Source organism: Gadus morhua, chromosome 16, assembly GCF_902167405.1.
Source record: "Gadus morhua chromosome 16, gadMor3.0, whole genome shotgun sequence".
In the NCBI taxonomy this organism is placed as follows: domain Eukaryota; kingdom Metazoa; phylum Chordata; class Actinopteri; order Gadiformes; family Gadidae; genus Gadus; species Gadus morhua.
Window position 1 is genome coordinate 2,910,533 of NC_044063.1, and position 16,603 is coordinate 2,927,135.

The 16,603-nt window shown below is 45.5% G+C and overlaps 4 protein-coding genes across 10 annotated transcripts in view; 3 read left to right on the plus strand and 1 right to left on the minus strand.

Moving 5' to 3' along the window:
* The window catches only part of LOC115560714 (myelin transcription factor 1-like protein), a 44,116-nt gene extending 40,072 nt beyond the window's left edge, over window positions 1-4,044 (plus strand). The window contains exons 1-5 of one of the 5 annotated variants that reach the window (XM_030380236.1): window positions 1,408-1,778; window positions 2,009-2,056; window positions 2,217-2,297; window positions 2,431-2,721; window positions 3,417-4,044. In XM_030380236.1, coding sequence (XP_030236096.1) covers window positions 1,463-1,778; window positions 2,009-2,056; window positions 2,217-2,297; window positions 2,431-2,721; window positions 3,417-3,442 — 762 coding nt within the window. In that variant the 5' untranslated portion in view covers window positions 1,408-1,462 and the 3' untranslated portion in view covers window positions 3,443-4,044. Of the gene's footprint in view, window positions 1-1,397; window positions 1,779-2,008; window positions 2,057-2,216; window positions 2,298-2,430; window positions 2,722-3,416 lie in introns of those variants that run through there. The other 4 variants (XM_030380237.1, XM_030380238.1, XM_030380239.1 and 1 more) reach the window with 4 other exon arrangements.
* Window positions 1-16,603, minus strand: part of LOC115560668 (vitellogenin-2) — a 434,163-nt gene that overhangs the window by 357,110 nt on the left and 60,450 nt on the right.
* LOC115560655 (uncharacterized) overlaps window positions 1-16,603 on the plus strand; it is a 553,265-nt gene that overhangs the window by 206,939 nt on the left and 329,723 nt on the right. The window lies entirely within an intron of this gene.
* Window positions 6,526-16,603, plus strand: part of LOC115560657 (uncharacterized) — a 360,390-nt gene continuing 350,312 nt past the window's right edge. Inside the window, exons 1-16 of one of the 4 annotated variants that reach the window (XM_030380074.1) lie at window positions 6,551-6,755; window positions 10,286-10,317; window positions 10,905-10,937; window positions 11,552-11,629; window positions 11,871-11,903; window positions 12,021-12,050; window positions 13,091-13,123; window positions 13,242-13,288; window positions 13,395-13,447; window positions 13,637-13,863; window positions 14,171-14,421; window positions 14,763-14,888; window positions 15,067-15,202; window positions 15,280-15,330; window positions 15,470-15,541; window positions 15,825-16,118. In XM_030380074.1, the coding sequence (XP_030235934.1) occupies window positions 6,706-6,755; window positions 10,286-10,317; window positions 10,905-10,937; window positions 11,552-11,629; window positions 11,871-11,903; window positions 12,021-12,050; window positions 13,091-13,123; window positions 13,242-13,288; window positions 13,395-13,447; window positions 13,637-13,863; window positions 14,171-14,421; window positions 14,763-14,888; window positions 15,067-15,202; window positions 15,280-15,330; window positions 15,470-15,541; window positions 15,825-16,118 (1,546 nt within the window). In that variant the 5' untranslated portion in view covers window positions 6,551-6,705. Of the gene's footprint in view, window positions 6,756-10,285; window positions 10,318-10,904; window positions 10,938-11,551; window positions 11,630-11,870; window positions 11,904-12,020; window positions 12,051-13,090; window positions 13,124-13,241; window positions 13,289-13,394; window positions 13,448-13,636; window positions 13,864-14,170; window positions 14,422-14,762; window positions 14,889-15,066; window positions 15,203-15,279; window positions 15,331-15,469; window positions 15,542-15,824; window positions 16,119-16,603 lie in introns of all 4 variants that reach the window. The other 3 variants (XM_030380075.1, XM_030380071.1, XM_030380073.1) reach the window with 3 other exon arrangements.

Here is a 16,603-nt window from a genome sequence, read left to right on the forward strand (position 1 = left end):
AAAAAAAACACCAGAATAAATAAGAACAGAGGATGGACACACCTCCCCATGATAATGTGCATTTGATCTTTGCAACTCAGCTAAACTAAAGATAGGCTATTTAACATATTTTCCTATTTCTTTTGAACCTGTCGGCAAGGTTACTGAGCTTCTGTGAAGGAATGTAGGCCTACATGTTGAACAGAACAGACCGCGACGGGTAGGCCTACAGTCACAACCACACGCAACAGCCAAACACATAGGCTACCAATGAACACACATAAGCACACGCGCACAATGTCAGACTCACACACGTATACGTTGACTCACTTTCAACATCCGAGTATCACTCTGGTTTTAGCTGGTAAGGCCAAATGGGCAACACGTTAAGTGACTACCTCACTCAGGAAGGGAGGTTTGGCAGTGTGGTCAGTACCATGGTCCCGTAGCAGATTCATAACCCATCCTACATGTGGATACATTACACCACTTTACCATGCAGGGATTCAGCAGGGAGGACAACGGAGAGAGGAAACTTCTGCGATGCGGTAAGTAGACCCAGAACTGAGTGGATGTTTATAATTCAACCTGGTTAATCAATCACTGAGGGTTAACAACTGCCTGTCCAAGGCAACCCAAAGTAGACCCCCAAACGGCCCGCTTCGAAGTCAGGTGATGGGATGGTCTATTTGAACAACATTTTGTTATTTTTTGTTCAAGTTCAAGTGTTTTTATTTGTCACATACAATAAATTGAAGTGAAATGTTAAAGGGTCAATGCTCCACACTGTGCAAAAATAAATAAAAATATAAAAAGGTCCCTCGAAGGTTCCACTTTCAGAAACACCTTCACATCTTTTGACAACACTCAACACTCCGATTAAACATTTTGCAGCACCAACATTTACCAAAGAGAAAGGCATGCAGGAGCAGGCCCGCTGGGAGGCCGCGGTGGGGCTGTCTATCTGCCGCTTTCTGATCACAGAACTCAGCCAGAAAGCACGCAACTGAAGAGTGGATGTTTGGCCTTTTTTAAAAAAAATATTATTGGTCTAGAGGTGCAAAGTATTTTTGTGTGGGTTGTTGTTGTTGTTGTTGTGTGTGTGTGTGTGTGTGTGTGTGTGTGTGTGTGTGTGTGTGTGTGTGTGCATGTGTGTGTGTGTGTGTGTGTGTGTGTGTGTGTGTGTGTGTGTGTGTGTGTGTGTGTGTGTGTGTGTGTGTGTGTGTGTGTGTGTGTGTGTGTGTGTGTGTGTGTGTGTGTTGTAGCAACCCCCCGTCGTCGGCGGTTGGGAACACGAATGAAAAACGCTCAAACAGGGCTTGGTGCAACGGGTTTATTGCATGCAGCTCAAAAACTGTAAATCATAAAGAAACAAGCCTTGGCTGTGTCATTGTCTTATTTGTCTAAGTCAAGAGGAGGAGCATAACAACGTAACCTGTCCGCTCTCTTTCAGTTTCATTTTCACCCTCCCTGAGGTTCAAGAATGGCACTCAATAACGCTATTGTACGCAACAAGACAATCATTCAAGAAATTCTATCGGCAGATCCCCACTTCATACTTAACAAAGTGAGAGAGAAAGAACTGATAACCGGCCGCGAATACACCAAACTAAACTCCAATAAGGGGGACGCAGAGGATCTCGTTATCAAGCTCGTGGACATACTCATTAACAAAGGAAGAGAATCCAAGTTCATTGGGCTTCTGCAGGACGAGATCGTCCTAGAAACATATCCTAAACTTGAAGACGTGGAATGGGAAGACAGTGGGTCTACCGCCTCATCGAGCAGTTTGAGTATTGGTAAAAGTTTTCGTCCTATTACATGTTCATTTCTATTTTAGTTCTAAAGTAAAATTGTGTTAGGGGTGTCATCTTTTGAATGTGATGATTGGTCTCAGTACAAAATGATTACTCCCGACACATTAAGAAAGTATTCTTCATTGGTCCATCATCTCGATAGGTGGAACTTGACCTTCCTGTCTATGGATTGTCTTGTCTTTTTTTTTCTGACAATCCCTTTCTTATCCTAGGACATGGGGACAACAAGACGGTAGTAGAGCCAAGGAAAAAAACGAGAGGTTAGTGTTCTGCGCAGTGGTGCTTTGTTCCTTGGTTTCCTGAAGAACATATACTGTATGTTCTTCAAAAAATGCGGAATCGACCGGATACCTTTTAAAGGCTTATTACAGGTTTGTAGACTCAACTTTACCCCTCAAACCCATTTAAATGTATCTTCAGGAAGTGGAGGCCGGAAAAGAAACAGAAGTGAATCAGAAGAAGAAGTGACCAATAAGAAACCTTGCACGGTGGATGGGTCAGGTTAGCGGGTGACATCTTTTGAAAGAGATGATTGGTCTCAGGACAAAATTAAGAAAGTATATTCCTTGATTGGTCCATCATTTCGATAGGTGAAACTTCAACTGCCTGTGTGTGTGGATTGTCTTTTTTCCAGGCAGCAACACTGAAACCCGCTCCGCAGGGCAGGCTCTGACTGAGAAGGAGCTCCTGAAGGTGGCCGAAACGCTGGGACAGGAGTGGGAGCAGGCGGCCATCCACCTGGGGCTGAAGACCAAAGATCTGGACACCATCAAGGCAGAACATAGACCTGTGGCCATGCAGAAGCAGAAGATGTTGGTGCTGTGGAAGCGCCGAAGACCACCAGGAGAGGCCACAGCTCAGGACCTGCTGAGAGGTCTGAAAGACATGGAGGACCTACCGGTCGAGACTCGTCTGTTATTGACAGGTAACGTACATATAAATGTGAAAATAAAATATATATGTATGCAGGGAAACAATAAACAAGAGGAATAGTACACAAGACAATATTTACATGCAGGAGTGCTTAAACATTGCAAGAAACATTGCATCAAACAGCCAAGTTGGGTTTGATATAGTGTTATGGAGTGTTTCCCCAAGCACTGTATGGTTAAGATGGCCGCTTTAACAACAATAGGGCCCCGCCATGACTACCAATGTATTGAAAAATAATAATCATTTACAAAAAATAAAGATAAATAATACATGGTAACACTGTTCACAACAATAGTCGTGCCATAAAGCTTTTTGAATGGAATTGACCAAGAGATACCCCCCGCCCTGAACTGGTCCAGGACGTGGTCTAGACGTCCCATAGTCTACGACCAGCTCTTTGGTTTTCGAGGTGTTGCGCTGCGGGTGGTTTGTGTGGCACCCGACGACAAAGTCCCTCACAAGGCTCCTGTACTCCTCCTCCCTATCACGCATCCAACGATGGCTGTGTCACCTTCACCCCTCACAGTGAACGTTGGCTTTACCCCACCAGAGGGGACGCCACACCCCATAATGTTGGATTTGAATTCAATATTATTTGTGGTAGTAATGTAAGGTGGTTGTATTTGCAATGGAGGTTAACTTTGTTTTTTGTACGTGCACTAATTCCCTTTCTGTTTGCTTCCTCAGGCATGATGAAGAAATCATCAAAATAGTTACTTGGCAGATTCCATAGTGCAGTAGATGTCTCCGTCGAAAGAAAAGCCCTGAAGATTGACCACAACAAGCGATGGGCCAACTAACCTGAAACAGTTTCTAAACTGTGGCCTTTCCTGGTGGTCTTCGGCGCTGCCAGCTAAACATTTATTTAGCTGACACGTTAGTCCAAAGCGACTTAGTATTTACATTCCAGAATGGGAAACAAACCCAAAAAGTGCAGGAATCGTATAAAGTACATAATAGGCCTTCAATAAGGAAGCTGCTTCAAGTGCTACATTATCGAAACAAGAGATAGAGAACTTTTTATCTGAATTATTTTCATAGGCCAAGATGCAGTGTGAACAGATGAGGATTCAGTTTGCAGTCTCTTTCCAAATGTCTTGACGGTGTAAAGTAATTTTTGCCATCATATTTAGAACAGGTCTTCTTTCCTGGGCTACTACATGTGTACTAAGCTGTTCTCCTCAGGTTCCTCCTATAGACAGGTATAGATAGGAATTTTGTAAAATTGTATTTGTAAGTCATTTTTGTATGGTTGTAATCAAGGAATTTGTAAAACAAGTTCATATTATGCCAAAGAATAATCTGTTCATCTTGACATTTTTAATAATCCACAATGACTGACTTTATTCAGCTTTTCCAACCAAAGTCCCACTCTCAGGGGTTCCAGCATTTCACTAGGTGCGTTTCCATCCCCCTAATTGAATGCGAACTTTGAAGTATCGAATCAGTAAACGGTGATGGAAACACCAAAATTCGCATCAAAATCCTCTAATTCGCAAAAAAGTTTATCCGCTCGCTTGAGGTGGTTTTTGAGAAATGCGAAACAGAGTAAATTCGCAAAATGGGAGATGGAAACACATTTTGCGAATCAGCTGTGACGTAGCGAACTTTGAACACACAGGACTGACAGTCTTTCCGATTTCCGCATAACGACCGGCCATAGCAACCCTGCCGACATCAACGTGTAACGTCATCACCCTATTCCGCTCCAACCACTTGATGGAAACGCACCTAATTCGAATTACTTTTTTGCGAACTTTCTAAAGATTCGCATCACCTTTTAGATGACAAACGCAGCTACTGTCCCGACCCAGGAATGTTAAGACGTCTGTTTTGGGGAAAATAAAAATGGTTTGACCATTCTTTATTCTGATTTTTCCAGTTTCCCCAAGAGGCAGCTTGTAGTGTTTTATAAAAATAAAAAAATTGATATATTATAGTGTAATTATTCAAGTGAATTTATAAACATGATATGATTTCACGCAGAGGTGTCAAAAGTGTATTCACATTCATTACTCAGGTAGAAGTAGGCTTGGGTTTAAAAAGACCTCTAAAAAGAAGTTGAAGTATCAACTCCAGCTTTTTACTCAAGTAAAAGTGTAAAACTACTGGTTTCAATGGACAAAAGCTAAGGCCACAGGGCCTATAGTGCTCTACCCTACCTCTAAAAAACTAAAAAAATCTTACATTGAATTGTTAATGTTGAACATTTTGGAATGCAACTCATTCAGCATGCAATGAACGTTTTTCACTCAGAACTCGCGATACATTCTACTTCTTCGAGCTCTGGTGATACGTACCATAGCGCTGCTGCCCCCTGGTGGAATAGTTGGTGGAATTACAACCAACCCTAATAGAAACTGTTTGAACTCCGCACAGAACTACTAACTATCCTGAACCCAGGGTGCCACAATAGAGCTAGTGTTAGTAAGAGTTATATTACTCAAGCAATAGAGCTAGGTGTTAGTAAGAGAGTTATATTAGCATTATCAATAGAGCTAGTTTTAGTAAGAGTTATATTAACGTTAGTGTTCCCAGGAGTCAGGAGCTGTTCTAGGGGCCGTCCCACTCCCAGGACCGGGGCAGGGGATCGGGGGGTTCAGGGGCAGGGGATCGGGGGGTCCAGGGGCAGGGGATCGGGGGGTACAGGGGCAGGGGATCGGGGGGTTCAGGGACAGGGGATCGGGGGGTCCAGGGGCAGGGGATCGGGGGGTACAGGGGCAGGGGATCGGGGGGTACAGGGGCAGGGGATCGGGGGGTTCAGGGGCAGGGGATCGGGGGGTACAGGGGCAGGGGATCGGGGGGTCCAGGGGCAGGGGATCGGGGGGTACAGGGGCAGGGGATCGGGGGGTACAGGGGCAGGGGATCGGGGGGTACAGGGGCAGGGGATCGGGGGGTACAGGGGCAGGGGATCGGGGGGTTCAGGGGATCGGGGGGTTCGGGGGGTCCAGGGGCAGGGGATTGGGGGTTTCAGGGACAGGGGATCGGGGGGTTCATGGGCAGGGGATCGGGGGGTTCAGGGGATCGGGGGGTTCAGGCTTTCAGACCTGAAGAGCCCCCTCAAAGGGCCTATTCGACCACACTATTGTAATGTGCACCGTGTAGCAAGGCCAGCATTTTAGTACTAGTATTAATGAGCCTTGTAGGGTATAGTTATTGTGTATATGGGCGATTGTAACGACTCTACAAATAAAGTCTGATCTTTCATGAATTATTTGTCCTAACTTTCTATTATTTCCTTATTTTAAACGCTGTGTAAAAGCTTTTTTATCTTATCGCCCGCTTTGATTGTATTTATAGTAAACCCCAACATAGTCTTTGCTCTTATAGTTGAATACAAAATTAATCGTCAGGCTATTTTACCAAGTGACTAAGAAGGACACACACACACACACACACACACACACACACACACACACACACACACACACACACACACACACCCACCCACCCACCCACCAGTCCTCGTCGTCACTTCATTATCTGGTCACACGTGACACCTGGTGTGCAGCCTGACGCGGATGCACATTTTCCCGCTCAAAGCTGGAATACGTAATGACGTATAGCGTATATGTCACGTTTAAAAACTGAAATGAATCACGACTATGATTGTTCGTTGAATAGCAATAATTTGCATATTAGTGTGCCAAAGTGGGAGAAAATGGTAGATACATTATTAAGTCGTTATTAAGTTACCCAGTAAAGAGCCATTCAAGGGCGCTCCCAGTAGCCTCATCTGTGATAGTAACGTAGCTGTGGTCACACGCACGCGCGCGCGCGCGCACACACGCGCACGCACGCACACACACGCACACAAACAGCGTCTTCTCAGCGTAACATCCAGGGGGAGGGAGGGAGCAGAAAGTGCCTGCGGAACGCACCTGCGCTCAGAGGAGGACGGACAACGACACTCAAGTATCAACACACAAAGTGAAGAGGGTGGAGCAGGAGGAAGGGAGGAAGATCCCCCCGGAGGATGGTGGCGGAGATGGCGCACTGCGAAGCGGCTTGTCGGTCGGGAGATGGGTAAGGTTCGACCAGAACGCGCAATAAGGGTCGAATGGGAATGCAGGGGGACGCGATTCGGTTGTTCAGACGGATGTTGTTATTGGGTTAGACTTTACGATGATGTTTTTTTTTGTGTTATGATGTTGTGCAGAGGCAATGTGCGTGTAGTGGATACGGCGCTTTCCTCGTTCATTTGACTACTAGAGAGTTAACTGGTTATAAAGCAAACACGCACAGGTCTACACACACATAGGCACGCACAGCCGTATATAGGATGGCAGTTTCCATTAAATCCTGTCTCTTTGAAAAGTGGATGGCCGCCCGAAGTCCGATCGGAGACGCCATGCTCTCTCCGTGAGGGTCCCTCCTCCACATGGTGTTGTGTTGTTGTGTGATGAGGACTCCCTCTCCGAGACAGAACTACTCTCATCCCCGGTTAACCGACGCCTTTCGGTCGGTATCGCAAACGAAACGCTGTGCAGGCAACAGGAGAACGAGGAGCGTTAGGGACAATAGGAACACTAGCCCCGGGCTCGGGGAGGCAGGAGTCAACAAGTCTTTAGCGAGCGTCTGGGCTCTGACAGGCATAGAGCAGTTTTAAATTCCTTTAATACTTAATTCAATACATTGTAAACATTTCCTCCTGGACAACTTTTCAGGCTCACAAATATTTCTTGCCATAAGCCCGGTATTAGATACTATAAACATTGGCTGACAGTTTAGTGTGAGCAGCGGAATAGTGCTCTGAAATATTTGAAGATTACTTAGAATTCCTATTCATATATTTTGTGATAATCTTAATATTGTTTTTATTGTAGGCCTATTCTATTGTATGTTGTCTATCATGTTAGTTTAACTTTATTTTTTTAATCATATAGGCCTAATTCATATTCAGTCCTTCGACAAAGTGGAACCAGCTTCACCTTGTCCACTAAACCTGGAACGTCCACACGCGTGGAGTCAGGAAACACAATGGACAAGAACCTTGGACAGTGTCCAAGGGATATCCTATCCATGCAGACAAGGGAACATGTGTCATAATACCCCTATATGGTTATTTATATTGAAACAGATACAGACGCTCTGAGACGTGTTAAGGACCAACAGACCTGAAAGTATGGCTCTCAGTACCATCCTAACCCAGGGAGGGGCTATTTCAATGTTGTCCTTTTTTAATGTTTTAGCAGTGGCGGCTGGTGATAAATAAAAGAAAAAATATATATTTTCTTTTGAATTTAATAGATTTCATTACCTGTATTCTGGTGCATTTGGGGGATGGCAACTACCTATTTACCTACTTTTCATTCAGATTCATAGCCTACATCCTGACTTGCAGGGCCTGGACAAGCTTACACTGCATATACAGACCTACTTCATTGCCATTCCACCAGCCATTGCTATTAGACCCATTGTTGTTATTCTGATATTGAGACAAATCATGATCACTGTCCTATAGCGTCCATTTTTTGTGAGTCTCAATGTCTACTTCAAATGCAGTCAGAAATATGGGACAGTTGCTTCATTTTGTTTACATGCTACAGTCCGAAATACTAAATGAATATGTAACTTACTTGCTCCTTTTAAGTATAACATTGCTTGGGGAGTCTTGAGTTCGCTGAATTGTCCAAGAATCATGTGGTGATAACAAAAAAGAAAAGCGATACCATTGGCCTGGGGCGCACACTGGTGCGACCCGAGGGCGAATGCCCTCGGGTCGATAGACAGCAAAAAGTCTCTGCTTGATAGACAGCAAAAAGTTAGCGAGCTTACATTGACTTCAACGTGGCCGGCGCCCCTGACTTGGAGGAGGGCTTTATTTCGAATGATCAATAACTAGCCTAGCCCAAATCATTGACGTTCAGACGCATTTAAATGGTTGCTGGCAGGGACAAGTGTCTCACACAATTAAACGAGGGTAAACGCTAGGTATTTTCGTTGATTTATTTGGTAATGATAATAGTTTATTAATAGTTCGCACTTCGCAGATATATTCAATTGATTATTTCTCGGAGGGGCGGCGCCCTAGCGCCCCCTATTGACTCACAGCCACTGTGTTTTAGTCACATTGCATTGACTGCCATTCATTTGAAAACCGCAATTCATTTATTTTGTAGTCTAACTGAACAAGGCTGTTGTGAGTCTTTACGACAACAGACACGCATAAGCAAACAGCACACTCTGTACAACGCCTCAACTTCAAGACAGATGCTATGCTACCACACAGGTGTCCCTGTTCAGAGCAGTCTGGGGGGGGGGGACCCTGTCTTCTGTAGGTCTGTACATCACCAGATCTCACTGCACAAACCGCTGTTTTGGATGCATGGGGGCTCCTAACTTTGAGTCATCGTGTTGAAAGTCATGTTTTTATTTCATTGTTTAGTAATTAGTCGTTAGAGAGAGTAGGCCTACTCCTGACTGCAGCTGGGTTCTCTCTTATCTTCACTTCTGCAGAGTAGTTCAACGTAATAAAACCTCCCGACAGAAGGCAGCTGCCACACATTGTGTGATGCAACGAATACGCCTTTATGATTCATTGAGAGGACACCTACTATCATATTTTGTTTAGTTTGTAATGTGATCGCTGAGGGCTGAAATGGGATCACGCAAACAAAAGAACAGTCAACCTTTTGTGAACGGCCCCAGATTGTTTATAAACTGTGCGTGCTACCTTAGTGTCACTAGCTACCAAACTCTGCAGTCGTAAGGCCGATTCATACCTCCGGATCCGGACGAAACGGTCCGTATCCGTATTTAACGTAGGGTGTGAATGGGTCTTCAGAGGAACGTTCTCCAGGGCAGCCCCCAGTCTCTGGAACTCCCTCTCCCAGCATATCCGCGACTCTGAGTCCCTCACCATCTTCCAGTACCACCTCAAGACCCGTCTCTTCTCCTCTGCCTACTCCTAGACCACCCACCCCCCCATCAGCTTTGCATTTCTCTGTGTTTGTTTATTTGTTGGTCGTTTCCTCTGTAAAGCGCTTTGAGTAAGAGAAAAGTGCTAAACAAATCAAACGTAATATTATTATTATTATTATTATTATTATTATTATTATGATCACTATGATGTCGTCCTTGGCGCGGTCCTGTTAGAGAGAGGGCAGGACGGAGCGAGGGGACCGGAGGCGAGTGGGGAGACCTGCAGGATTGGCTGAGCTCCAGGCGCTGGAGGAACAATCGTTGGCAACATGCGCACACTTCCTGTTTTGCAACCACTACACTTTCACATGAGGAGCGCTTAGCAGACGCAGAAAGAGAAACAAGATATCTGTCGGTACAGTAAGGATGTTCATAGAACCGAGTGCCAAGCACTAACAATCGTTAGTTTAACCCATTCCCTGTGTACAACAAAGATAGCTAGGATGAGATGCTACACAATGCTAGGTACTGTTCTTAAGTGCCAGGACAATGTGTGTGTGGATGTGTTGGGCCCTCTTCAAGTGCAGTGGGCGTTGGTGTGGGACTTGCGGTTCTTGTGTCGCGTGATGCGCTGTGAGCTTAAGGATGCAACAAGGATGTTGTTCTTATGTGTTCTCTCTTTACCCCTGCAGGGACGGGGATGTCCACACGTCTGACTGCAAAGGTAAACCCTTCCCAGAGATAGTACATTTACTTAATGCTGTGTAGTCTTAGCCATACACTATTCGGTCTACAGATGATGCTACACAATTTCACAAAGGCCTTCAAGCTATTATCATCACTTAACCTCATAAAGTTTTATGCACAAATGTTATGAACAAATGTTCATAATGTTCCTAATGTAATTCTGCTGAAAAATCTTGATTTCCTGCTTTTTTTAACTCCCTCTCGCTGCTCCTCTATTCCTCGTTGACCACCTTTTGTATTTGTTTATCGTTGCCATGGCACTCCTCTCCTTTCCCTACCATTTGACTGAAGCCTAGCGACCAGGCTCCTTCAGACGCCTGCTGCCGTCTGGCGACCATGTTGGTTCTAAACGCTGGCTGATAGCGGTTAGATCCGCTAGGTCACCGCTAGGTCAATAGAGGGCCCAAGCATTTGAATCATGTATTTCTTCAGTTAATGATTCTTCACTATTTGAAAATTAAATCATTGTAGAATGATAACGTGGCGGTCGACTTTTAACTGATAAGCTGAGATTGGAAAGCGAGGCACTAGAACTACTAACTGGGAGTTGTCGTGTTGGTGCAGGTAACCCAGCGGAGGTGGACAGCAGTGACTCAGGTAAAATATGAAACACAACCTTTTAAGGAACGCTTCACAGAGTGGACAACCGAGGGAGGGGTTTGTGAGTTATATTAGGGTGAGCAATAGGTCTAGTGTTAGTAAGGGTTACATTAGGGTTAGCAATAGGTCTAGTGTTAGTAAGGGTTATATTAGGGTTATAAATAGGTCTAGTGTTAGTAAGAGTTATATTAGGGTTAGTGTTAGTAATAGAGTTATATTAGGATAAGCAATAGAGCTACTGCTAGTAATGGAGTTACAGATAATAACAACAATAATAGTAATGATACATTTAATTTTATGCCGCCTTTCTCAGCATTCAAGGACAGCGTACAAAGGTACACAAAGGTCATTAAAAATAAAGAACAATAAGCAACATAGCAATTGGCATCAGATGGAATAGGCAGCTTTGAACAGATGTGCTTTGAGTTGTGAATTGAAATGGGGTTAGGGATTGAATCGAGGTCTCTGAGTGGGTAATGAATGGGAGGGTGTGGCCGCAGTTCCCCATTTATCTCCCTAAACTCAATGTCCAGCTCACGTAGACACGCCCCAATGAGGCCCCGAGCTCCACGGCCCTCACGGGGCCCTCTCCGTGTGGAATTGTCTCACAGAACATTCCGGTACGTCCGTGGCAGACTCTGAGGAAGGCTCTGGCTCTGAGGAAGATGAGGAAGACCGGGTGGATTTAGGTAAGAGGCGTGGCCCCTCTTTCTTCTTCTTCTTCTTCTTCTTCTTCTTCTCCTTCTCCTTCTTCTTCGTCTTCTTCTTCTTCTTCTTCTTCTTCTCCTTCTTCTTCTTCTTCTTCTTCTCCTCCTTCTTCTTCTTCTTCTTCTTCTTCTCCTTCTTCTTCTTCTTCTTCTTCTTCTCCTTTGAATGCTGCGTACCCCCCAGACAACCCTGACCCTCCCTTCTGCCTTCGTCTTGTGTCAGAAGCCAACGAGGAGAGGGATGAGGAGGAGGAAGGTGAGTTGTGTCACTCTTCCATTCTCTTCGAGTCTTGATGCCTCAGGGATTTGACAAGCTAATGATTTCCCCATCAGTGTTTAAAAAGTATATCTCTATAACTCTGTGATGTTTCAGAAGTGGAGACGGGAGAGGATTCGTCTCAAGGTGAGTGAGGAGGACAACTACTGGGGTAACACTACAGGGGTGTAGCCCAGAGCCTAGCTTAGCTTTACACTACAGCAGTGTAGCCCAGAGCCTAGCATAGCTTTACACTACAGCAGTGTAGCCTGGAGCCTAGCATAGCTTTACACAACAGCAGTGTAGCCCAGAGCCTAGCATAGCTTTAACACTACAGCAGTGTAGCCTGGAGCGTAGCATAGCTTTAACACTACAGCAGTGTAGCCTGGAGCCTAGCATAGCTTTAACATTACAGCAGTGTAGCCCAGAGCCTAGCATAGCTTTACACTACAGCAGTGTTGCCCAGAACCTAGCATAGCTTTAACACTTCAGCAGTGTAGCATGAAGCCTAGCATAGCTTTACACAACAGCAGTGTAGCCCAAAGCCTAGCATAGCTTTACACTACAGCAGTGTAGCCCAGAACCTAGCATTGCTTTAACACTACAGCAGTGTAGCATGAAGCCTAGCATAGCTTTACACAACAGCAGTGTAGCCCAAAGCCTAGCATAGCTTTACACTACAGCAGTGTAGCCCAGAACCTAGCATTGCTTTAACACTACAGCAGTGTAGCATGAAGCCTAGCATAGCTTTACACAACAGCAGTGTAGCCAAGAACCTAGCATAGCTTTAACACTACAGCCGTGTAGCCTGGAGTGTAGCATAGCTTTAACACTACAGCAGTGTAGCTCAGAAACTAGCATTGCTTTAGCACTACAGCAGTGTAGCATGAAGCCTAGCATAGCTTTACACTACAGCAGTGTAGCCCAGAAACTAGCATAACTTTAACACTACAGCAGTATAGCCTGGAACCTAGCATAGCTTTAACACTTCAACGGCGTAGCATGAAGCCTAGCATAGCTTTAGCACTACAACGGTGTAGCCCAGAGCCTAGCCTAGCTTTAACACTACAGCAGTGTAGCCCAAAGCCTAGCATTTTTTATCAGGCCATTGTCATATCATTTAACTGAACCATTTATCATGTCTATCATTTATCTATATGATATATTTTGTGTTTATAACCTTACAGAGGTCCTCGCTGAACCAGCTTCAACAGGAGAAGGTACGCTGTGTTCCTCACAGGTCCATAAGACCATCTGTTGTTGGAGGGGTTGACCCGTTTCTTTTACACTGGGCCCTGCTGTTGGTTTGTTTCTAACAGTCGTTCTTTATCCTGACAGAGGTCCACCTCAAGTCACAATGTGAAAAATGTAAAGCAGCTCAGCAGGTGACTTTGCATAATAAACCCTTTCATTGATTATGACTGCAGATTATGATAATTCTCGTTATGTCTCTTTTATCGTTTTAAGGTTTGGTTTGCATTCATTCCACAGAGTTCTGACTACGAAAAGGTTACCCCAAGGAAAATCTCGAAGGGGCGATTACTGTGAGTTTAGTCACTGGTCCATCTTTCAGCTCTCATGGTTGTATGAGATCAATCTGCTTCCAAACAGAATTAAACAGTCTGACATCTATAATGTGTGTGTGTGTGTGTGTGTGTGTGTGTGTGTGTGTGTGTGTGTGTGTGTGTGTGTGTGTGTGTGTGTGTGTGTGTGTGTGTGTGTGTGTGTGTTAGAGTTCGGTTGGAGGGCGAGGGGACCTATGAGTGTTCGGTCACAGGTCTGGTGTTTGAGGTGTCGGAGCAGGCTCTAGTCCGCTACTCGGTCCTGTCCTGGTCCAAATTCGACACGTTCCTCCCGGACTCCTGGAAATTCGCCGGACCCATTTTCAACGTGGACGTGGTCAACAAGGATGCATCTGTGCTCCAGTCCATCCTGTTCCCACACTCCCTGTGCCTTGCTGGTGAGGAGTCACTGGGACTGCGAGGCCAGTAGAGCCACAAGGGACCAAATGAATTGACATGAATGGATCCGTAATGTTTAATATTTACACTAACATACGGAAGACGCTTTTATCCAAAGCGACTTACAATAAGTAAATTTATCAGAAGAAAGACAAACAATATATCTATATCTACGTCTACAATAATAATAAATGAGGATTTATGTGTTTTACTTTCACACACACGTTCCTGGAGTCTTGTGTGTGCCTCTGTGTGTACCCCCGTCCTCTGACTGAACCCCCCCCCCCCCCCCCCTTGTGCCCCCAGACCCCCAGTACGAGCTGCAGTTCAGTGTTCTGCACGTCACGGGCAGCGGGCCGCAGCTGGAGCGGTCGGCGGAGCACTCGGGCAGCCATGTGCGGTGGCGCGTGTCCTCGCTGTCTCCGGTGGGTCCCGTCGTCCAGAGCGGCCGTCCCCTGGAGCACCACGGGGTGGTGCTGGTGTACAAGGAGCTGAGCCACAGCAACACCTTCAGCTTCAGGGTGTACCTGGCCTCCAACAACTCGTCCGACATCAAGGTGACGGAGGAGAAGTGCAACAAAGTCGTGTTAGTGTGTGTGTGTCCTTCTGTGTGTCTGTCTGTCTGTCTGTCTGTCTGTCTGTCTGTCTGTCTGTCTGTCTGTCTGTCTCTGTACGTCTGTCTGTCTGTGTGTGTGCCTGTCTATCTGTTTTTCTGTGTGTGTGTGTGTGTGTGTGTGGATGTGTGTGTGTGTGTGTGTGTGTGTGTGTGTGTGTGTGTGTGTGTGTGTGTGTGTATTGAGACTTAGTTTGATGGTGATTTTAAGTCGCTGGTATGTTCTCCTCCTTCCTCTCCGTCTCTCGCCCGGCTGTCGTTGTTGTCGCCTCTCGCGTGTCCCAGGACATAGGCACGCAGGTGCGCTCTGCTCAGAAGAGCTACAGGAAGATCGACAAACCGCCCGTCTGTAATCTAGACGTGGGGAAGTACCACCTCGTGAGCCAACCGGAGGGAGAAATCAACCCCAAGGTGTGTGACGCCAGACACCGGATTTATGTTTTCATTGGCATTCAACAGATGAAACGATGAAGTATTGCGCAGGTACTTAAGCATAAATGATGCAAATAAACTGTTTTTGTGTGTGTGTGTGTTTGTGTGTGTCCGTTTGTTTGTGCGTGTGCGTGTCCGTGTGTGTGTGTGTGTACAGGAATTGAAATTCACCTTTGAAATCATCAAGCTGAAGGGCTACTTTGAGGCGTTCTTTGAACAGCCTCCTCCTTTTACGCTGTCTCTGAAAGAGACGACCACGGACGAGACCGTGTGGTCTGCTACTATCAGAGAAGGTAACCCGTCTACGTGTTTGGAACGGCTTTCATCGTTTTGGTGGTTATGAGACTGACCATGATCTTTGATACCCTAGGTGATTGCGAAGAAGTCAAGATGGTGTTCAAGCCAAAGCAGAAAGCAGGAGGTAAGTGTGTGTGAGAGGGGCTTTGTTCCATGGCTCATTGCTCTTCCTCTTTTAAAAGTGCTCGTGTGAGAAGATGCCTCTTAGAGGCTACTCTTCAGGTTCTTGACCCTCCCTAACCCGTTGACGCACTTTGATGAAGGCCGAAAGAGGAGCAGCAGTACATCTGAAGAAGAAATGGCCAATAAGAAACCATGCTGTGTGGATGAATCGGGTGAGTTGTCGCCATGTTTTGAATTTTAACACTAATATGCAAAAGAAAAGAAACAAAAAGATAAAAGTCTCATAATAAGTCCTTGTGATATTGGTTGGATTTTGGTATCTGAAATCATTAAATCATGACTCATTCAAGTGTCTCTAGACGTTCGCCCTGACTCTGGTTTGGGATGAACGGCATCCAGAGCTAACTTCAGCTCTGGTGAAACTGAGCTATATCTGTGCTACTCCTAGGGATGGAACTCTAATATGCCCTGCCTGCTTGGTTGTCTTTCACCCAGACGGAAACAACAAAAACCGTCCCGCAGGGCAGGTTCTGTCCGATAAGCAGCTCCTGCAGGTGGCCAAAACGCTGGGGAAGGAGTGGGAGCAGGCGGCCATCCACCTGGAGCTGAGCATCACAGATCTGGACGACATCAAGGCAGACAGACAGACGGAGGTGGCCATGCAGAAGCTGAAGATGTTGGAGCGGTGGAAGCGCCGAAGATCACCAGGAAAGGCCACAGCTCAGGACCTGCTGAGAGGTCTGAAAGACCTGGAAGACCTACCGGTCGAGACTCATCGGTTATTGACGGGTAAGTACTTCACCAACACACAGTGAACGTCTATCATGCATGAGCATTGATCTATGATACTCTGACCAGCCTATTCATAATGCTTTATGAGTTAATATATGCATATTGAAGGATATATACAAATAAAATATACTTCCTCTTTGTCTCGTTTCTATAAAGTAGCACTGAAAGCAGTTTGGTTATTTGATTAATTATATGTACTCACTTTTTATACGATACTTCTGGTTCACTTGGTGTGGTTGCGGACCACTGTCATAGATATTATAACACCTCTGTAAAACGATTGACAGCATACAGACTGTTCAGTGGGCATTCCCCATTAAATGGTGTCCACAGCCACATGGGATATGACGGGGGGTGGAGAATGACAATCGGTGTTCTGTGAATGATGTGAAACGAGACGGAGGGATGAGGAATGATGTGATCCTCTTGGAGTTTGTTTGTGATGAAAACTGATTTGTTCTTATTTCCTGTCCGTGGTTTGC